This window comes from Oncorhynchus masou, chromosome 30 (assembly GCF_036934945.1).
Source record: "Oncorhynchus masou masou isolate Uvic2021 chromosome 30, UVic_Omas_1.1, whole genome shotgun sequence".
Classification (NCBI taxonomy): Eukaryota; Metazoa; Chordata; class Actinopteri; order Salmoniformes; family Salmonidae; genus Oncorhynchus; species Oncorhynchus masou.
The window spans coordinates 8,246,479-8,269,359 of record NC_088241.1 but is presented as its reverse complement, the minus strand read 5'-3'; the positions used below and the strand labels follow the sequence as shown (position 1 = coordinate 8,269,359).

General features: G+C 44.1%; 1 protein-coding gene across 3 annotated transcripts in view; it reads right to left on the bottom strand.

Moving 5' to 3' along the window:
* Nucleotides 1-3,213: 3,213 nt before the first annotated feature.
* Nucleotides 3,214-22,881, bottom strand: part of LOC135521970 (hormone-sensitive lipase-like) — a 47,901-nt gene continuing 28,233 nt past the window's right edge. For 2 of the 3 annotated variants that reach the window (XM_064947811.1, XM_064947812.1), the window contains 11 exons: nucleotides 22,542-22,826; nucleotides 22,340-22,430; nucleotides 15,743-15,888; nucleotides 15,088-15,273; nucleotides 13,791-13,943; nucleotides 11,382-11,526; nucleotides 10,711-10,938; nucleotides 10,414-10,572; nucleotides 9,187-9,398; nucleotides 8,322-8,585; nucleotides 3,214-8,190 (listed from right to left, as the gene is read on the bottom strand). In XM_064947811.1, the coding sequence (XP_064803883.1) occupies nucleotides 7,789-8,190; nucleotides 8,322-8,585; nucleotides 9,187-9,398; nucleotides 10,414-10,572; nucleotides 10,711-10,938; nucleotides 11,382-11,526; nucleotides 13,791-13,943; nucleotides 15,088-15,273; nucleotides 15,743-15,888; nucleotides 22,340-22,430; nucleotides 22,542-22,826 (2,271 nt within the window). In that variant the 3' untranslated portion in view covers nucleotides 3,214-7,788. Of the gene's footprint in view, nucleotides 8,191-8,321; nucleotides 8,586-9,186; nucleotides 9,399-10,413; nucleotides 10,573-10,710; nucleotides 10,939-11,381; nucleotides 11,527-13,790; nucleotides 13,944-15,087; nucleotides 15,274-15,742; nucleotides 15,889-22,339; nucleotides 22,431-22,541; nucleotides 22,827-22,881 lie in introns of those variants that run through there. The other variant, XM_064947813.1, reaches the window with a different exon arrangement.

Genomic DNA, 22,881 nt, shown 5'->3' with positions numbered 1-22,881 from the left:
ATTTACATTTACATTTAAGTCATTTAGCAGACGCTCTTATCCAGAGCGACTTACAAATTGGGCAAGACTCCATCATTAAGTTTGCAGATGACAACAGTGGTAGGCCTGATTACCGACCATACAGCTTATAGGGAGGAGATCGGAGACCTGGCCGGGTGGTGCCAGCATAACAACCTATCCCTCAACATAACCAAGACTAAGAAGATTATTGTAGATTACATGAAAAGGAGGACCAAGTATGCCCCCATTCTCATCGACGGGGCTGTAATGGAGCTGGTTGAGAGCTTCAAGTTCCTTGGTGTCCACATCACCAACAAACTAGAATGGTCCAAACACACCAAGACAGTCATGATGAGGGCATGACAAAGCCTATTCACCCTCAGGAAACTAAAAAGATTTGGCATGGGTCCTCAGATCCTGAAAAGGTTCTACAGCTGCAACATCGAGAGCATCCTGACTGGTTGCATCACTGCCTGGTACGGCAACTGCTCGGCCTCCGACTACAACGCACTACAGAGGGTAGTGAGTACGGCCCAGGACTTCACTGGGACTAAGCTACCTGCCATCCAGGACCTCTACACCAGGCGGTGTCAGAGGAAAGCCCTCAAAATTGTCAAAGACCCCAGCCACCCCAGGCATAGACTGTTCTCTCTTCTACCGCATGGCAAGCAGTACCGGAGAGCCAAGTCTAGGACCAAAAGGCTCTCAACAGTTTTTACCCTCAAGCCATAAGACTCCTGAACAGGTAATCAAATGACTACCTGGACAATTTGCATTGTGTGACCCCCAATCCCTCTTTTACGCTGCTGCTACTCTCTGTTTATCATATATGCATAGTCAGGTTTACTACCTCAATTAGCCTGACTAACCGGTGCCTGTATATCGCTTTGCTACTGTTATTTTTCAGTCTTTTTTACTCTTGTTTGTATTTCTTAACTAATCTATTCTTCACCTAATACCTTTTTTTGCGCTGTTGGTTAGAGCCTGTAAGTAAGCATTTCACTGTAAAGTCCACACCTGTTGTATTCGGCGCACGTGACAAATACACTTCGATTTGATTTAAAATGTCTACACACACAGAGTGTGGTGAAGTCGTCACAACAGGGCCTCTTCAACCTAAGGAGGCAAAAAAAAAAATGTCTTGCCACCGAAAGCCCCACTCACTTTTACAGGTGCACAATTGAGAGCATCCTGTCGGACTCTATCACGCCTAGTACGGCAACTGCACCGCTCACAACCGCCGGGCTCTCCAGAGGGTGGTGCAGTCTGCACAACCGGGGGCAAACTACCTGCCCTCCAGGACACCTTCAAGGACCACCTGAGCCACTGCCTGTTCACCCCACTTCCATCCAGAAGGCGAAGTCAGTACAGGTGCACCAAAGCAGGGACAGAGAGATAGAAGCCGTTTTTCAATCTCAGTGCCATCAGATTGTTAAACAGCCACTACTAGCAAACAGCCACCACTCACAATAACATCTGCTAAGTATTTGTATGTGACCAATAACATTTGAATTGAGCACACACACCAGCCCAGGACCTCCACATCCGACTTCTAACCCTGCGGGATCGTCTGAGACCAGACACCCATACAGCTGATGAAACTGAGGAGTATTTCTGTCTGTAATAAAGCACTTTTGTGGGGGAAAACTAATTCTGATTGGCTGGGCCTTGCTCCCCAGTGGGTGGGGCCCTGCCCAGTCATGCAAAATCCATAGATAAGGGCCTAATTAATACATTTTAATTGACTGATTTCTTTATATGAACTGTAACTCAGTAGAATCTTCAAAATTGTTGCATGTTGCATTTATATATTTGTTCAGTATAGTTGTAAAGTGAAGCACGTGCGCCATGTACGGAAAATGCAGGCTAAACAAAACACATACCCATCTGGTGGACGTCAGGCATAAGTCGTCTGAGGAGTTCGCAACATACAGTCAGGTCCATAAATATTTGGACATTTACCAAGTTATTTTAGCTTCTACCACAGCATATTGGATTTGAAAGTAAATAAAAGTAAATAATTGGAGGGTATTTAAATCCAAATTGGTTGAACGGTGTAGGAATTACACAACTTTTTGTGTTCCCCCCTTAAGGGACCAAAAGTAATTGGACAATTGACGGCTCAGCTGTTCCATGGCCAGGTGTGTTATTCCCTTATTAGATCATTTACAAGTAAGCAGATAAAAAGGTCTAGGAGTTGATTTCAAGTGTGGCATTTGCATTTGAAATCTGTTGCGGTTAACCCTCAATATGAAGTCCAAAGAGCAGTCACTGCCAGTGAAGCAAGCCATCATTAGGCTGAGAAATCAAAAAAACACAGAGAGATAGCAAAAACAGGTGTGGCCAGATCAACTATTTAGTACATTCTTAAAAATAAATATGTACTGGTGAGCTCAGGAACATCTAAAGGCCGGGAAGACCACGGAAAACAACTGGTTGTTGACAGAATAATTATTTCCCTGGTGAAGAAAAACCCCTTCACAACAGTTGGCCAGATCAAGAACACCCTCCAGGAAGTAGGTGTATCTGTCTTAAAGTCAACATTCAAGAGAAGACTTCAGAGTAATAGACGGTTTACCACAAGATGTAAACCATTGGTAAGCCTCAGAAACAGGAAGACCAAATTAGTTTGCCAAACATTGAAAAAAGCCTGTACAGGTCTGGAACAACATCCTATGGACAGATGAGAAAAATCAACTAGTACCATTATGGTGGGAAGAGAAGAGTAGGGAGAAGGGAAGGAACTGCTCATGATCCAACGCATACCACCTCATCTGTGAATCATGGTGGAGGTGGTGTTATGGCGTGGGCGTTTATGGCTGCCAATGGAACCTAGTTCCCTTGCATTTATTGATGTGACTGCTAACAAAAGCAGTAGGATGAATTCTGAAGTGTTTGGGGCTATAAAACATGCTGTAATTCCTACACCGTTCACCGAATTCGAAAGCTTGCAACTTCATCTCATTTGGTTTCCATTCAAATAAATCCATTGTGGTGGCATACAGAGCCAAAATTATAAAAACTTTGTCAATGTACAATTTTTTATAGACCTGACTGTGTCAAAGTCAGATTGATAAACAGAATAAGCTTGCTGAAACAGCCTTGTAATCCTGTTTAAGATTTGATTGACAGGTAATGGATTTACCCATAGGTCACAAAATGTCTGTTGCCCCAATTCCGTATTTCAGCTTTGAAATAAATAGATGTAACATGTTTAGGAGAATATATTTATTCCAAAAAAGTGAGGGAAAACAAGGGTTACAAGAGACAAAATACTCAATCCATATATGTGAAACATTCAACCAATCCTGTAAAGAGACATTACAGGAGTCAAAAACAAAATAAATGGAATAACAAGTCAAAGTAAAAAATATCTATACAGGAAATGCATTTTATTTTTGTAATATAGATTCATCTTTTTTTTATTCACATGGTTGCACTTGTGGTGTTGTAAAATAAAAATCAAGTAAACTTCAAAACATTTTCTTCCAGTCTATGGCTTTGTGTAGGTTTTAATAAAATATAGTTATCTTCAATAGCTCTATATTAACAACAGCATCTTGTTCCATAAAGTGCAAACAGAGAACTACTATGTAGATCTCAATGATACAGCCGCTAGGACATCAACCCAGGCCAAAATGTCTGTTACTAACGTCAATGACAGTGACATCAAGTTTCATATAAAACTAGATGCAATCTTTGGTTCTGCCTTAATCTAACATAGACAATACCACTTGTGTGATAAAGTGCAAGTCAGGGGTTCGCAAACGTTTTGGGTCTGGGGAGGGGACCCCTTTTATGTGCGCAAATTCATCAGGATCCCCCTCATAATCATAACTCGTGTGATAAACATAGTCTACAGGGAGTTATGACTTCTGCAGTTTATGGCTGAACGAACCAAGTCTCGGGCCAGGGGAAAGAACATTAAAGAAGCCCGCCTGTTGGCATCGGAGTGAAAATGTTGCAGTTCTCATGGCTCCACTGAATTGCTGCTTTAAAGGTAATATCCTGCAATCAACATATTGCACATTGGAATAGCTGAGTTGAAAAATGTATAATTGGTGAAATGTGTGTCTGGCTGCGGACACCCGGCAGTATCTCTACAGAACCCAAAGAGAACCCCTGGTCTAAGTGGGACAAAAAAATAAAGAAAAACATTTCCTATAAAGAACACATTCTGCGAAGCAGGCAGTCGGGGTCATTTCTATTCAAGGAAATGATTCTCAAGTGACCAGATTGTGTAGATTCCACAATGCTCTAGGCAAACTAAGTGGAATACCGTCTGCTAAATGACCAAATGGAAATGGAAAATAGCCTTGCATAACTAGCCTCAGGGTTGATCGAAAGCATTTCAACCAAGACCGAATTTTAGATCGAAAAACAAACATGGCTCACCAAAGACAGGAGATAAAATCTACGAAAGGATGCTGGTGTGTTACTACATAGCTGTGTGTAGGGTAACATTTGACTGGGTACTTGACCTAAACAGCTTTTAGATATGTTGACTAATAGGCTTTTCACACTGCATGTTTTGTTAGCCTAGAGCTAAAGATATCCCGGGCTAAGAGATGTTGAATCCAGTGTAAATAGCCTATATATGAGGGAAATGGTTGAAGTACAATGTACAATCAAAACACACAAAGCCACATTAAATTTCTCAACACTACTTCAGAGAATTTGCATTTCAAGACCCAAAAAAGGTGCATACTGCCCAAAACAACCAGGAACTCGGAAATTCTCTGACTTCCAAGCATTCAAAACTGGGAACTCGAGGGGAAAAAAAGCGATCTCCAACAACCTTGCTCCAACTCGGAATCGTGGGCCTCGTTCTAGAACTCAGACTTTGCGACGTGAAGATCACTGACGTCATGATTTGACACTTTCCAAGATCCAAGTTGTTTTGAACACAGCAACACGCACACAAATACATGATGCATCAATCCTCTAGAGGCATAGAAACAGTGGTTGGCACACATATGGAGGGAGACCATGTTCCAATGCTCTCAAATGGCTCCTTCCCTTTCCTGACAACCAATAGGACTAGGAAGGTGAAAACAAGATGGTGGTAACCTCACGAGACCAACTGATGGACTAGCACCATGTCATGGATTTCTCCTGTGCAGTGCCCTCCTCTCAGATCAGGTGAAGGATTGGTAGCCATTAAAAGAGCAGCTTATTGCAGTGTTTCCCAAAGTTGTTGCACTGTGATCCATATAAAATCATTTGTGACCCACCAAGAAAACAAGAGCAATGTTTCTGACCAGGACCAGAAACAAATACTAAAGCCACAACCCAAAAAGGATTTGGTCATACACCAAACAGTTCTAACCCACCATTACACAGTTCCATAGATAGATCAGAGGGCTGTACTAGCCATGCTCATTGGGGGCGCTAGTAGTCTATAGGAGCCATTCAGGGCATCCCATAGGGCCTGGAGTGGTGCTGGTCGGGTGTGGGGTTATGATATCTACTCTGGCAATGGAGATGCCAGGCTACTAAATCTCAAAATGCATTATCAGTCATGTTGCTAGAGCACAATGAGAACTGTATTCATCAAGGACCTTGTAATGCATCATGGCAATGGATGGCTGACAGAATGCATAGTGTTACATGGGATCTCAGAAGTCCTGCTTGGCTAAACAATAGTGTACTGTACAACACCCATGAGATTCAGGGGCTTGGGTTGCAACTCATGGCCCCATACACCCACGTGCTGCTTTACTGCTGCAATTAAAAACACACAATCATGGTTTCAAAGATGGTAGATGTTCCACCCACACAAGCACTGACAAACAAGTGCAATGTTAGAGTCATTGATAGACGCATACAGAATCCACATACCAGACACGCACATGGGCACTAAACACCGACACACGAAACAAACATTTACACTTAACTTACAAAGAAAAAGTGTGAAATGATCATAACCAGCAACCATTAAACACAATACTTCTAAAAACAAGATAACCGTGAAGGTATTCAAGGGAATCACTTAACAGCTCTTTTAATTTCTATCAGCCTGCCTCAAAACGCTGCAATAAGCACTGGCAGCAAATAGGACAGAGAATCACAGATTGTCAGTCATCCACTGTAGAATGTCCTAAAGGTGCATAGAAAGACACATTCTCTAACTAGAGAAGTCACCTGTTCAATAAGTATGAGCTCACTATCATGCTTGTTCTAGATTCTCCTGCTCACTCGGTACAGGCTGTTGGAGCAGAATGGATCCTCTGATTTGGACAGAGATGCAGAAATGGTTCAGCAAGCAGGACGTCCCCTGGCTCAAGGGCTGTGGCAGTATAATGCACTGCATCCTGGGATAGAGGGCTGCATTTTTGGCAGTCAGTGCTGTGATGTACAGATAGTATGAAGAGATGGGCCGCGCATCCGTCTGCTTCAGGCTTTCTTATTGAAGTTATTCACTGTGCAAATAGAGAAAGGATTTCCAGTCTTTAAAAAACATCTGCTTCTAAAGGCAGTCAGTCTGTAGACAGCTAAGTGATTTATTTTAGATGGCAACAAAGGCTGAGCACAAGAGACTTAAAATCATAAGACTTAATACTTGGCGTTAATAAAAATGATCAAATCAAAAATGACTGACTTGATGCTTTGCTCCCCACAACAGTGACTTAAATCCAACACAATATCATCATGGCTCCACTGAATCCTGTTGATTGCACTGATCAATGAAAATGCAGCTATAATATTGCATTAGCTATTTATTATTGGCTAGTTATAATATATCAGTATAAAAGACAGACCAGCATATAGAGATTATATTGGCCTCATAATATCAACCCTCTGCCACATCTCACTATGAGGTGACTGGTTGGGTGGGTAACGGCTAACTGACCACTAGTCACTACAGTGATAGCGGTTAACATTTGGCTACTTTAAACAACTAGGAATGAGCAGCCACAGACTATGGCACCTACACAGCTAGGAAATTAACTTAGCATCCACCTCACAATATGCTCTTAAAAGCCTTGAACAAACAGGGATAACAATAATCCAGGATTTTAAAATACTACAATACAAGTACACACACACACAATAAATAAAAACAAGGAATACTATGGCATAATACGATCAATTATGGATAACAATTTCTGTGGAATTTCAAGGTACTACGAAATCCTTCCAGTTTCTAAGTTTGTTGTTTTTAGCACTGCAGCATCCTATTGATGGGCCAATCAGCAGAGTAAGTGACCGAACAGCGGCAGTATTCACAACCAACTAGTTTAACAGACCTCAGAGTTCTACAGTTATTAAGCTTGATTTAGAGTGGCTCCCTAGAAGACAAGTGGCCATTAAGTTGTGATGGCACTATGTAGGAGCTCATTGCACGTCTACCACTTTCTGATTAGGGACTGGAATAGTCTTCTATAGGGCGATGGATCGACCATTCACCACAACGCTCTGTGCTGTTTTATAATGTCCTGGCTCCAAACTCACAGTTCTACACCGAGCACAATGCTGCAGCCCAAAAGGCAAAATGGTTTAGTGTGCGTCTGGTCAACATGTCACTGTGCATGGTGCTAAACAGCAATTGAGAGTTTGAAAGCTGAAGTTGCATTTAGTACTTGCTGTCCTCTCTATCCATGGGTGCTTCATTCTGTCTCTCCAAAACTGGGAACGCTACCAACATCTTCTGCATATCCTCCTCCTGCTGTTTTTCCTTCACTCCATTCTCTTCTCCTCTCCAAGGCTTCATATGGCCCAAATCCCCCCTCTTTTAAATCCTTTGACAAACAGCACTCTTCATCTAGCAAACCCCTGATTATGTCTTTATCCCACAACATTATTGTTGTTCTGTGCTGCCACGCCAACTAGCCCCTCCCCATCTGGAACTAGAGCCCCTCCCCTGGCAACTAGCAGCTCCTCCTCCTGAATGGGTATTGCAAAGAGTTTCTCTGGGTCACCCGTGGCGACAGAGGAAGCACGGCGATTGGTCCTTTCCAGCTTGCGGTGCATGCGCAGCTCCTGGGGCGAGTCCTTCTGGTCAAAGACGTCCCTTATTCGGTTGACGCAAACGTTAGCCGCTTCCCTAGTCTCCCTGGAGAGCTGTGATAGGCTGAGAAAGCCATGGGGAAGGTCGTCCACCACACACAGGGTGACTGGCTGATCTACGTTCCTCAGGCGCTTGGCAAACATCACAGAGTCATCCAGCATGGGGTCTAATGCACAGGCCTAGGGGAGAAGGAGAGATAAACGGTGTCAAAGAGGATATTATAGGATCAAGTAAAAAATAATAATTGGTGGAAAAGACCCAAAAAGGATTGGGACAAGCCAGTCCTCAACTCCATTTCCCTCCCTCTCACCACTAGGTGTATGGGGGGCAGTCCTCTCAGCATGCTGTCAGGGGCCAGTAGAGGAGACATGTAGGGGTTCCTGATGACAGGCGAGGTGGCCAGCTTCATCTCAGCCAGCCGCTCAGAGCGCAGCGGTTCGAAGCCCAGGGGGAACTCCCGAGGGTGCTCCAGCACCACGCCCTCCTCCCCCTCTGGGGGCGCTATAGCAACAGAAGACAGAGCATCCGACATGGACACCACCTCTTTGGAGAGGAAGAAGCTCACGTTGTCAGGCTGGAGGGGTACAGGAAAAATAGATTACCATGGCAATACATAAGTTAACACTAGTCTAAGACCAGGACTGTGGAAACCTGATGATACTGGATCATACTGATGCGTCTTTCCATTGGGACCAGACACATGTTCTAAGAATCTACAAGCCTCAAGTATATTTTTTTACATTTCAAATCACAGGAACAAACATTGACATGTTTCACTGTGACATCATGTGACAGTTCTTCATATTCCCCCTGTAGACAGAAGCATTTATTCAGACTGGCTTTATAGAAACACAGAGATGATCTCCATACTGACACACTACAGGTTACACTCAGACACACAGTTCTGTCTGCCTGCACCAGTTAAATCTGTGGAGGAGGGAACAAGACTGGCAGCTTGGTCACCATTTATTTGCATAAATTATTCAGAGAGGCTTAGTTAAGACAAACACCAACACTTCAGTGACAAGTGTGTCTGAAGTTGTTGTAAAAGAAGTAAGGTTGAATCTGCAACACTGATCTGAAGTCAGTTTAACCCCCCCCTCAAATGGTCAGGATTTGGGGAGGGTAATCTGATCCTACATCTGCTTTAAAGGGAAACTCAGCGAGTATCATACCGTGGTTTCGGGGAACACCCTTGCATTGTGGGCAGGTGTGGTGGGGGCAGCAGCGAGGGTGGCGATGGCATTGTTGGCGTGGCCTGCGAGGCTCTTCAGAGACTCTCTCCTAAGGGAGAAGTCCGAGGGATGCTCAGGGGGCTCGGGGGGGTCCGAGTGGGGTGAGCTGATGGATGCCTCAGACACACTCTTCCTCACTGACGAAGACGTGTCTGGAGAGAGAAGAGAAAGTCATTGACAAACCAAAATAAGACAGAAGCAGAGTGAGAGAAAGACTGAGGCCATTATGGAACAGGGAAACATCAATGAAGACATGATTGGAGGACGGTGAGAAGAGGCGGGAGTGAGGGACATGCAGTTATCGGGAGATGGATTCATTTTTGGACTAATAAATGATTGATATTACACCAGTGATTGAAGAATACACTTAAAAATGCCTTGAGCTTAGTTCAACTGTCACACCCCATCAGAACCCCACAATCTTATTTCACCCCAATTGTTATAAATGTAAACAATATAAATGTAAACTAACACTGTAAAGCTTTAAAACTACATTTATCACATGGGTTCCTTCCATCCATAGCAGTCTACAGTTTGAATTTGAGTGGTTACATTGCTCCAGGCCCATCCCTCAGCTTTTGTCCAAAACAGAGGCGGGGTGCCCGCTTTGTTATCGTTTCAACTGCGGATTCTAGCTTTAAGCAATAATGGTGTTATTACGATATGATCTCCCCATCACAACACAGCTGTAAGAGGCTTGTCTGTTCTCAAAGCTGTACTCACGGAACTCTTCTATTAATAATGAACTCCCCATCAAGGCCTTTAATAATGTACACCCACCAATGACAAAGTCATTAGTCTGGCCCCTTGCTGCTGTGTGTCAGGTAACATGGTGACGCCTGGAATAGTCTGCTTACTGCAGGGTTTCAACACAATTAGTGGGGAGAGCCTTCTGTGGCCTGAGACTAAGCAGTGAATTGATATGTATGGATGAGGGTGTGACGTAACAGGGTGGTAGCCGTGGGTGATTGATTGGTTAAGATGTTAACTATGGATATCAATTTTAATACAAAATCATACATACATGGCCCTTCCGGTAATAGGAAAATATTATTTCACCTCAGTCAGACACAAAGATGCGTGAACACAAGTACATAGAGACACACATACCCTCTCACCACAACACACCCCAGACCCCCTCCAACACACACACACTGGTGTACCTACCTGTTGATGCCGTGGCAGCGGCTCTGTTGGGGTCCAGTAGGGAGTGGATCCAGTTGGAAGCTCCCTGTTTGAAGTCTCTGAGCAGCAGGGCCGTGTCTCTCCTCACCATGCTCAGAGTGCTCACCTTCTCCACCTGCTTCTCTGCCTGGGGCTCCTCACCTGGGAGAGAGAGGGAGAGGGAGGGGGAGGGGGGAAATGTGGTACCAATCACTCACCAGCATTGATCGGCATGCACAAACACCACGCACTACACTCAGGGGCAGTAAACCATTTCTGCTCCCTCTCACACAGTCGTACCTGCGTAGGCACTGAGACACCTGGAGAGCACACTGAGGGGCAGTAGGGGATCGAAGAGGGTGAGCAGGCGGGAGGGCGAGGCGTAGGCAGTGAGCAGGATGGCAGGGTAGGCAGCTACGATGCCATCAGGCATTCGCACACCATGAGACGCAGCACGCATCGATGTTGTAATACACAGGTTACCACCGGCACTGTCACCCGCCAGACAGACATTCTCCCCCGTCCAACCTGAGAGAGGAGAGTCAGAGTCAGTAGATTGAGGCAAGAGAGTGAGAGAGAAACAGAAAGAGGGAGAGAAAGGAGAAAAGCTGACTAAAAGTGAGTCTATATATAACACTTCCAAGTCCCACTCTTTGTGCCCGTGTTTATATGAGGCAATGTTTAATCTTGTGCCACAATGTTTTATACTTGAGACATAAATTGAGACTATGACATTCAGTTGAGTGAGTTCCAAGCTAACCAGTCTTTAGCTTTCTGTCATAATAATCTATTAAGTACCAGGAAGTATCCATGGTAAATATTGAGATCATTGCGAATAAAGTCCACCTGAAAAAAACAGGCATGTCTATTTACATATACACAGCATCAAAATGTTGTCAAAGACATTTTCCACTCTGGGATATTAAAGATCCTTTATTCTAAGATAAAGTGGTAGTGGTGTGTAGTCCTACCCAGCAGGTGGTGGTTCTTGATGGCCCAGCAGTAGGCGTAAAAGCAGTCCTCCAGGGCCCTGGGGAAGGGGGCTTCAGGGGCCAGAGAGTAGTCCACAGACAGGATGGGCACACCCAGGTCCTGAGACCAGCTCTTCAGGTATGGCTGGAGAAGAAAGAAAGGGGGTGAAAGGAGTGAGTTAACCCCCTACGGGGGCAGGCAGAGTGCTGTTTGCAGTTCTGAATGCTTCTTAGTGCCCCCTAGCTAGCTTTACAGGAGGTGGTGTTAAGGATAGGAGAAGAGGTCCTGGTATCAGATTCCCACCTTGCAGGTTCTGTAATGGTGAACTACCAACCAAACCTCAAACGTACACTGCAGAACTCCAGTGGTGGCTTGGTAATTCTGTTATGAAAATACAAGGTATGTGCACTGTGCTCACAAATGCAACATGAGAACCTTGCTCTCACTACACAGGAGTGGTGTTAACCTGTTGTTGCTGTGCAATTTGATGTCATGGTAGCTAAGTGATTAGCATTCTTAGAAACATACTTCTCAGATCAAACATCCTTAGAATATTTGCTTTTATTATTATAACCTTGTACGGTCATCAAGTACTTAGCCTACTCAGAGAGCGTACATCTGACAATAAATCTCATCTGACAATATTAGTCTGCCCTCTACAGAACTTTCTCTCCTGTCCTTCAAACATCTCTCCTCTTCTCTCTAAACATCAGGGACAGTGTCAGTAGTGACAGCTCCGCCTCTCTAAACAATACACAGAGAGCCTCACCTCAGTGGCCCATGACTGGATGTGACCACATCACACTGCCAAACACCACCTCAACACCATCCCTGGGAATCTGCCCTGCACTCTTAAAGCCACGCTGTCATAATGGATCCCAGTCTGGCACCGCTGACGTGTGTGGTGTGGTGTGTGTGCGCCTGCGTGTCAATTTGAACGATCGCCATTGTCAGTACATGATGTGTTTTGACACCCGTCAGCACCGCTGGCCAGATCTGACAATCACAAGGTTTGCCAGCGGCCCCCATATTGAGATGAATGCCCACAGAACAACAGGCTGGGTCTAAACTGTCCTGATGAGAGGTGTGTATGGAAAGTATGCCCACCTATCCATAACCTTGCAGATCATCCCCTACTGCCGGGGTTACAGGGTGTAGTAGTTCCACTCCTCTGCAGAGACAGGCACTGTGGTTAATCTGCTTCTGGGCTAGCACCTCTAACACACACACACACACTTGAGTGATTAAGTTGTGGCCCATCCATTATTGGGGGTCTGAATTAATGGGGTACTGAGAGGGACACCACAGACTTCTGCCCTCACACTACACAGCTCCCTCTGTGTGAGAGAGTGAGAGCTTCAGCCCTCAGACACTATCCATCTCCCTGAACACTCCAGGAGGAGGAGTGAAGGTGGCAGGAGGGGGAAAAGTGAAAAATGGAGACACCACAGACTCCTGCCCTCACAGGCTCTATCCATCCCCCCACTGGCCAGGGGGAAGAAGGAAGAACAAGAGTGGGTACAGTGCAGGAGGGAGGAGAGAGAAAAGAAAGCAAAGAGCCGAAGTGATTACAAAAATGACAGAAGAGGTCATTAGGACAAAGGAGAGTAGAGAACAAAGGGAATAATGATCAGAAAGGAGGAACACGTAGAGGACAGGGTTAGAGGAGAGAGTCTAGAGATCACACACAGATAGGTCCTAATGGAAGATGTCTATGTAATATAAAGCCATAATAACTTCATGCAGAATTCCAGGCTAATTCAACATGACAGGCTTGTTCCTCCTCAGATCACTTCCTACAGCCTCTGGTTGCTAGGCTATTGGAGATCAAGGGACTGCCAGTCCACTCTCGTTTCAGGGTGACGCTTCTCAGTGGTTAAAAGTAGCCTGCTGGTTATATAATACAGCCCCCTGTCTCATCTGTCAGAGGCTGAGCTCTGAGCTGACCACTTCAAGAGGACAGGGGGAGAAGGAGAGAGAGGAGAGAATGAGGAGGGAGGAAAGAGACAGGAGTGGAAGAGGAGGTAAGGGGGGGCTGGCCTGCACCAATTACTGGATAATAGTGATACAAATAAAGTCTGTGTGTCCATCAACCCTACAGGATGAATTAAACGGTCTTTAGCAGGAACGGCTCACTACAGGGAAGCCATAGAGTGAAAACACAATCATATCCTCAAGACCACCAAGTACCCCTCTAACAACCCAACTCCCAAACTGTTCATTAGAATGGTTTGATTCCAGTTAACTATAATATATTAAAAAGACATTGATGTCTTGAACACAGGCTGTGGAGAGAACCAGGCCACACCATGGGCTCCCACCATAGAGACACTCGTTAGGTTAAAGGTGAAACGTGATGTAAATTCCTTACCAACGAACGAACGAGAGAGAACAGAATGTGTTGTTACCTCGTGAGACTTGGAGGTCTGGGCCACAAAGCCTCCTCCGTGGTAGTGCACCAGCAGCCAGCGAGAAGGGGGGCTCTGCTTGGTCTTCATTCCCAGAGACAGGGAGATAGGACCCCCCTCAGAACGAGACAGGGACAGCAACGCCTCACTGTCCTACAGAGACAGACAATCACTATCATAATCAAACGGTAGAAAAATTGTTTTCACTTCAATTGCTACAGATATTGATGTGTCTGTTTGCTTTACAGCTCTATTGAACAATCCCTTCAGTCAGGATTAGCTGTGCGTTTTTTTTCTCTGCTCCGGACTGTCCTTCCAACTCCACCAGAAACACACCATCCTCATTCCCATTCATTAACATTAGCAGGGAACAGCAGAGAGGCTTTCGCTTGTGTCCTCCACATAAAACAGCTCTTTGACTGAGCAGGATCAATGAGTGAGTTGAAAGTGTTGGCTGATATCATGTCTGGTATAATGCCAGACTACAGATGCTCAGCTCTGCTGTTCAATACCTCCCCAAATAAATACATGTGAGTGTGTGCGTGTGCGTGAGGATTTAAAGGGATTAAGAGCCACGGATGAGCAGAGAAGACACTGTTGTTTACAACAGCTGCTCTCAGACAAAGGAAACGCAAACTAACAGAATCCCTTGATGTTTGAGCATTTCACGCAGGAAGAGGCTTCTCAACAGCTTGAAGCTAATTAATATGAGAAATACACACTGTCAGACTGCTGCTATTAAAGGTAGTACAGCGACAGCAGCACATTTTGATCTACCAGTTAAAAGGTTCTGCATGTCAGATTTGAAAGGTTAACAACAGTGAACTTTGATGTAGAATCAGCTGAGACTGGAATATAACCAGTATGAGACCAGGGTTGAATTCACTAGGAACCGAAGAACCAAGCGGGACCTACCTGCATTTGTCCAATACAAACTTCTTTACTTTGCAAAACGTTTTTCGATTATGCTTCTAGCCTTAATTTGCATTTTGATAACATATCTACAATATTTCAATTTATGTGTATAGTATTGCTTACTATTTTTTAATCTTTGTTTCCATTGAACACGCCATAAAAATAAAGGCATTTAAATGTATTATATGAAAACTGCCTTCGTCCTTCTTTTTCATCACATATAAAGGTGCTTTGAAATGTGGCTTGAAATATCTGATCCCATGTACTTTTTGGCTGTTCAGACGGCAGGAAAAGTACGATTTGAATCATATATATATATATATATAAAAAAAATAGGATTTGAGTCACTTCAAAATGGCAATATGAACAAGGCTTTAGTTACCTGTCCCTCCCTCAGCTCGTAGGAGATCAACCTCATCTGCACGGGGCCAGGGCCAGTGTGGGCCGACGGGGCCTCTATGGTGACAGTGAGGTGCGGATTGGCCACCAGCGGGAGGTCAAAGGGCACAGGGGGCACTGAGAGGGCACGGTTCACCTTCACCTGGGTGGACGTCATACTGGCTAGACTCTGAGGGGACGAGTGAAAGGCAAGGAGGAAGAAGATTACTTTGTCATCCGTCACAGATACACTGCAATGTTTCAGTCTCTTCCTTCAGGAGGAGGGACAAGAAAGAAAGAGTGAAGGCAGAGGGCAAATCAGATAAACATTCATAATTCACCATATCATTTCATTCTTTTGTTTTGAACTTCCGGTCATTTGTAGGTCAATAAAATTGACAAAAGACAAAGTTGAGAGCATCTCCTCATGGCAGGGAAGCATCCAGTAAAATCTAAACACAGTGACAGTATTACAAGCTCTGTAACTACATAACTATGAGAGGCATGAAAGAGAGTCAAGATAGCCAACAGGACAAACGCTGATACAAACACATGCAAGGGAAGAGTAATCTACCACTGAGCTGTACATCCAAGCGCAAGGGAAGAGTATTCTACCAGCCACCCATTCCAAGGTCCACCCAGAGTGGTCAGTGACTCACAGATAGAATCTCAGTCTCTGTGATGTTCCAGAAGGCCTTCCAGAAGTGGACGTCCAGGTTCTGAGTGATGCGTTCAAACTCTGCCCCCCTTAGCTCCGGGTCGATGGCGTACTTCCCTGAGGTAAAGAAGGAGCTGGCTGCTACACCTGGAGAAAGAGCGAAGGGGGAGAGAAGATAGTGGAGAGATGGTTGTAGGAGGGAGGCAAGAAGGAGAGGGTGATAAAGACAGTTGCAGGTAAAAAAAGAAAAAGAAGAGTGGATCAAGGTAGTGGGTCAAGGTAGTGGAAGTGGCAGAGAGGGTAAAATGTATAGGTATGGATAAAGATGAATGAAAAGAAAAGAGACAGGGAAGAAGAGAGGGAGTGAGTAGCTAACATCAAATCACCACCTCACTGAGACAGAAACACAGGGAGGGGGAGGTAGAGACAGCGCGATGGCCATGACTGGAGGTAGTACATGCTAGGAGTGTCTGGATGGGATGGAGCAATGGTCACTTGTTGTCCAGGAGAGCTGAACTGTATGGCTATTTGTTCTGCCACAGCACTAAAACAGATTCCCATAATCTAATTAAATCACCAAGACTTGGTTAATAGGTGACCATGGGGATAGAGTGACCATGTCAAAGGCTGGCTCTATGTCCCAGACAGACTATAGCAGTGGTCAGAGGGACAGATACTCACCGTACGGTGCAATACCTCCTTCCTCCACTGGGACGCAGCATAGAGCACAAGACAGTGTTCGATCATATCGTTTGTGTGTGCTGTCACATCCTTCATAAAACAACAGGTGTAGACTAACAGTGAAATGCTTACTTGTGTGCTGCATGGAAAAGGTGTTTCTGTACTAATAAGTGTCCATATATCCATGACCTATGAAATGTTGGAAACCTTCTAGACTGTAATGTCATTTGGGGATTAAGAAATAATTTCAAATGTGTGTGGGTTAAAGGGCGATGTAAGCCAGTCTCCCTTTAACCTCTCTTGGGTAGGGGGCAGTATTTTCAGCTCCGGATGAAAAGCGTGCACAAAGTAAACTGCCTGTTCCTCAGGCCCAGAAGCTAGGATATGCATGCATTTTGTAGATTTGGATAGAAAAAACTAAAGTTTCAAAAACAGTTAAAATAATGTCTGACTATAACAGAACTGATATGGCAGGTGAAAACCTGAGAAAAATCCATTCAGGAAGTGGAATTATTTTCATGTGGCTGTTTTTCCAACTTAATGCCTATAGAGAATCCACTGGGTTAGGAATCAGATTGACATCTAGTGGAAGCCATAGGAACTGCAGTCTAGACATGGTTTCAGGCTTTTAATTTTGAAAAACGACGAGTAAACAGCCCTTTTGGTCAGAGGAACTTTGCAGACCTGATTCGGCGCGCTCCGTTTGTTATTTTTCCTTTCTATTGAAAACGGTATTGTCCGGTTGAAATATTATTGATTATAAAAGACAAACAACCTGAGGATTAATTATAATCATCGTTTGATATGTTTCGAAAAACTTTACCGGTACTTTTAGTATGTATTCGACTGCCTGCTGTGACCACCTTGGAGCCATTGGATTACTGAACAAAACTGATTTTTTGGGACATAAAGAGGGACTTTATTTATTTACTGTGTAACTGGGAGTCTTGTGAGTGCAACCATATGAAGATCAAAGGGTAAGTGTTGTATAGCACACTCTTATTACTTATACCTAACATAAGGACAGGACATGAAACGGGAGTAGAAATTAGCGTGGACATTGTTTAATGGGTTTCACAGGAAGAACATTCCAACGTAGGTAAGCATTGGGGAGGTTACAAGTGCCCTAAAGGGGCAAAACTAGAATATCAATACACAACATATTCCTCCCCCTTTTACCTTTGATCACTCATAAGGAAAAAGTAAATAGTCACTGTTTTGCCTATTGTTTTCTTTTTAATATAAGTTATCTTAATGTAAATAAATTAACTTTTCAGAATAACCTTTTCTAAACTAGGGAAGGAGAGGAAAGACTGCTTCAGTCCCCAGACTTAACCCTGGGGTGTATTCTGCCCCAATGTCGGTGGTTAGTCTGAACTAAATAGTCAACCTGTCAGGTGGTTGTCTTTCTCTTGCTGGGTAATAACGACGTACAGGTGAGTCTACAGTCACATTATCTCTGAGTCTGAGTGTTGATGGTGTATGCCCAGACGGGGGTGCAACAGTACCCCGAGTAGGCACTCTGGCTGGTTCAGGTGAGTCTGGAGCACTTTCCACATTCGTAGGTTGCTGCAGGGGATGTTCAGGTGATAGCTCATAGTCGTGGTAGGTCTCCAGTAGCTGATCTTGGTTTGTCATTTGACAGGAGTCATCTGAGGTTGGTTCCTTGCAACAGTTGATCCGCTTGTCTTCTCCATATGATGTTCTCCGGTGTGTGAACTGTATAGGACACAGGCCCTGTTTGTGCAACCACTGTGGCTGGTATGCACTTTGGACCTTTGCAGTAGTTCCGAGCAAGAACTCGCTCTCCAGCTATGAAGCTTCTGTGTTTTGCTTTGCTCCATCTCTCCACCTGTGCTTGCTGTTGTGTCTGTACAACCGGTCTCGTCTTTGGAGGTCGAGTCGCGTGTGAAGCCGTCTTTTCATCATGGCTGACTGCTCCACTGTAACAATCATGCTTCCTCTCACTATGTTTTCAGAGTCATCTTTGTGGGCTGTAGTGTAAGGTGATGTAGTTTCTCCTTGTATACAGCCTCAGACAGCAAAGATATGGCTGCTCCAATGTCCACTTGCATCCGTACTGCATTTCCATCCAGTAGCGGTGTCACCCATTACCCATATCCATTGTCTGAAATTAACATAACATGCAAAGATTCCTCCCCTTCAGACACTTTGTTCATCCTCTGTGTGCTCCATTATATGCACTTTCTTTTTGTACTTCCTGAAGTGGCTTTTCCTTTGTTCAGTAATTTTGTTTGATCGTGTCTTTTGGTTTTTACATGCACGTTCGATGTGACCCTTTTATCCACAACTTCTGCAGTCTAAGTGTTTGCACCAACACTCCTCTGCTTGGTGACCTGGTTTCCCACAGCAATAGCATGGCTTCCCACCTCCTGCCTTGTTTTTTAACCACGTAGACACCTTATGCACTTTGGTCGATGTACTTAGCTGTTGTGCGTCTTTATTTGCCATTTCCATTGACGTACTCAACATTACAGAGAGCAATAGAAGTTACTCTCAGTCAAAAGGCGTTTCTGAATTGCCTCGCTGCGCATGCCGCACACTAACCTATCACGTATACTGTCACTCATTGCTTGCCCAAATTCACAGTTTTCAGATTACTGTTTCAAACAGCCACAAACTGAGATTGATTCCCTCTCCTCTTGATTTCTCTTATGAAACCGGAATCCCTGCAATTATCAGTGGTTTGGGAGAATGTCCTTTTAAAAAAGGTAGCCACAATTTCATCATATGATTTATCACCAGGTTTTTCAGGCATTACTAGGCTGCGCAGTAGATTGAATGTTTTTCTTCCCATAAGTCAAAAATGTTGGCACAACAACCTCTGCTTTAATTCCATTTGCCAACACAAAGTACTCAATACGTTCTTGGTAAGAACTCCATTGTTCCACAGATTCATCAAATGTTCCTACATTTCCAATCAATGCAGACATTTTTCTTTCTCACTTTTCAGACGGTCCCGTACCCTTTTTTTTTTTTTAACTCACGCTGACTTCACTTTCTCCCGCAGCGAAATTCTTTCTATTCCTCGAGGCTGTGACATCAAAGGCTAGCTAGCATCACTCAACTGGTTAGCTCCACGTTTTGTTTGCGTCTTTCTACAGCGAATTTTTTTTTTTAACTCAGACTTTCTGCAGAAGATGAGCACAAACGTGAGAACGTTTCTTCCTCATCTCCAGTTTCGTTGTATAGCACACTGTATTACTTACACAACTAATAAAAGGACAGGACATGAGACGGGAATCGAAATTAACGAGAGCATTGTTTAATGCGTTTCACAGGAAGACCATTCCAAGCATTTCAATGTAGGTAAGCAAAGGAGAGTTAAAGGTGCCCTAAAAAGGGACAAAACTAGAATACACAACATTAAGGGATTCATTTTAAATCGCCATTTCTGACTTTTGACTCCTCTACCTGGCTGGAAAATGCTTGTATGCTTGTGTGTGCTGGGCGCTGTCCTCAGATAAATCGCATTGTATGCTTTCGCCGTAAAGCCTTTTTGAAATTTGACACAAGGCTGAATTAACAAGAAGTTAATCTTTAAACCGATGTAACACACTTGTATGTTTTATGAATTTTTATTATGAGTATTTGTTTTTGAATTTGGCGCTCCGCAATTTCACCGGCTTCTGGCCAGGCCACGCTAGCATCCCACATACCTTAGCGGTTAACTTCTTGAAACTCCCCAACCCGGATCCGGGTTTGTGACTAAAGCCTCAGGCTCATTAGCATAACACAACGTTAACGATTTCTGAAAATCGCAAATAAAATTAAAATAATGTGTTTGCTCTCAAGCTTAGCCTTTTCTTAACAACACTGTCATCTCAGATTTTCAAAATATGCTTTTGAACCATAGAAATTGACTAATTTGCAAAGCTAGCATAGCATTTTGTGTAGCATGTAGCACGCAACATTTTCACAAAAACCAGATAACCAAATAAATAAAATCATTTACCTTTGAAGAGCTTCTGATGTTTTCAATGAGGAGAGTCTCAGTCACATACCAAATGTGCAGTGGTTCCTGAAAGCGTCTGTGTGTAGGAGAAATCGTTCCGTTTTCTACATTGCGTCTGGCTACCGAAACGAACCGAAAATGCAGTCACCTACAACGTGAAACTTTTTCCGGATTAACTACATAATATCGACCGAAACATGGCAAACGTTGTTTGGAATCAATCCTCAAGGTGTTTTTTCACATATCTCTTCATTGACATGCAGTTCGTGGAAGCTTGCTTTCCTCTCTGTGTCCCATGGAAAAATACTGGCAGGTGACTTTTGCGCACCAATTTCGGCGCAGGACACCGGGCGGACACGTGGTAAATGTGGTCTGTTATGGTCAATCTTCCAATGATCTGCCCACAAATACGTCACAATGCTGCAGACACCTTGGGGAAACGACAGAAAGGGCAGGCTCGTTCCTCTTGCGTTCACAGCCATATAAGGAGATAATGAGAAACAGAGCCTCAAAAATCCTTGTCATTTCCTGGATGCCATCTCATCTTGGTTTTGCCTGAAGCTCACGTTTTAGGGCACGCACAGAGAAGATCTTTGTATTTCTGGACACGTCAGAGTGTTTTCTTTCGAACGGTAGCAATTATATGCATAGTCGAGCATCTTTTTGTGACAAAATATCTTGTTTAAAACGGGAACGTTTTTCATCCAAAAATGAAATTGCGCCCCCAGAGCATCAACAGGTTAACCTCTTGGTGTTAGGGGGCAGTATTTTAATTTTTGGGAAACAAATTCCCGTTTTAAACAGGATATTTTGTCAGGAAAAGATGCTAGAATATGCATATAATTGACAGATTTGGATAGAAAACACTAACGTTTCCAAACTGTAAAGATATTGTCTGCGAGTATAACAGAACTGATGTTGCAGGCGAAAGCCTGAGAAAAATCCAATCCGGAAGTGCCCCAGGTTTTGAAAGCTCTGCGTTCCAATGACTCCCTATTCAGCTGTGAATGTACCATCAACGAGCTTACGCTTTCTACGTATTCCCCAAGGTGTCTACAGCATTGTGACGTGGTTTTACGCATTTCTGTTGAAGAATAGCCGTAGGCGGCCACATTGCGTAAGTGGTCACATGGTGGCTCCAAGAGACATTCTCGCGTAAAATACAGAGGTAGCCATTACTCCAATCGGTCCTAGTGAAAAACGAATTGTCCCGACGGATATATTATCAAATAGATATTAGGAAAACACCTTGAGGATGGATTCTAAACAACGTTTGCCATGTTTGTCGATATTATGGAGCTAATTTGGAATATTGTTCGGCGTTGTGGTGACCGCAATTTCTGGGCGATTTCTCAGCCAAACGTGAAGAACAAACGGAGCTATTTCGCCTACAAAAATAATATTTTGGGAAAAAAATTAACTTTGGCTGTCTACCTGGGAGTCTCGTGAGTGAAAACATCCGAAGTTCAAAGGTAAACAATTTAATTTGATTGCTTTTCTGATTTCCGTGACAAGGTTGCCTGCTGCTAGCAAGGCATAATGCTATGCTAGGCTATGATAAACTTACACAAATGCTTGTCTAGCGTTGGCTGTAAAGCATATTTTGAATATCTGAGATGACAGGGTGATTAACAAAAGGCTAAGCTGTGTTCCAATATATTTCACTTGTGATTTTCATGAATAGGAATATTTTCTAGGAATATTTATGTCCGTTGCGTTATGCTAATTAGTGTCAGATGATGACAACAGTCCCGTTCACGGGATGGGGTGTCACTACAGGTTAATGATGTATTGTATCTAGCATTGATATTCACCCTCACAATCCCTTCACGTCGACTGAGTTGCCATGTCAGTAGAATGGTTTAGGATGTAAATGAGAATTTATTAATGATTGAGTGGCTTTTGTTTCCATCAATAGGGAGGTTTGCTGGAGCCACTGACCAATGCCTGACTGGTGGCGCCTGTAGTTCTCTCCGAAGGCCACCAGGCCAATGGCTATGGTCTGCAGACAGGGACGGATGGCTGGAGTGAACTTGAAGAGGAGAGAGACGAACACAAATGATGACAAAATATTTTTCCCTGAGGCTAACCAAAAGTGCCTCAGACATTCCAAAAGTATTCCTCCCTCCAAATCTCCCCCTACCTGGAATCCAAGGCAGCGTCCGTAGAAGCAGCCCTTGTGCATGGAGGAGTACTCCCGGACAAAGCTCTGGCTGAGGCCGCTCTCCTCGTGGAAGAAGAGGTTCCCGTGGCTGTTGTCGTGCAGCAGTCGCTGGGCCAGGTAGAGGAGGGCTCTCAGCTGACATAGGGCCGAGCAGTAGGCCTCCATCTCCCCTGCGTTGTGGGCCATCCGAAAGAAGATGCTGCGTCGGTTGGTGGAGATGTAGCGCCCCTTGTGGATGATGTGGAGAATGCAGCAGCGCACCACCTTGGAGGAGTGGGAGGAAAAAGAGAAGGGAGTGAAAGAAATAGGGGGGAGGAGG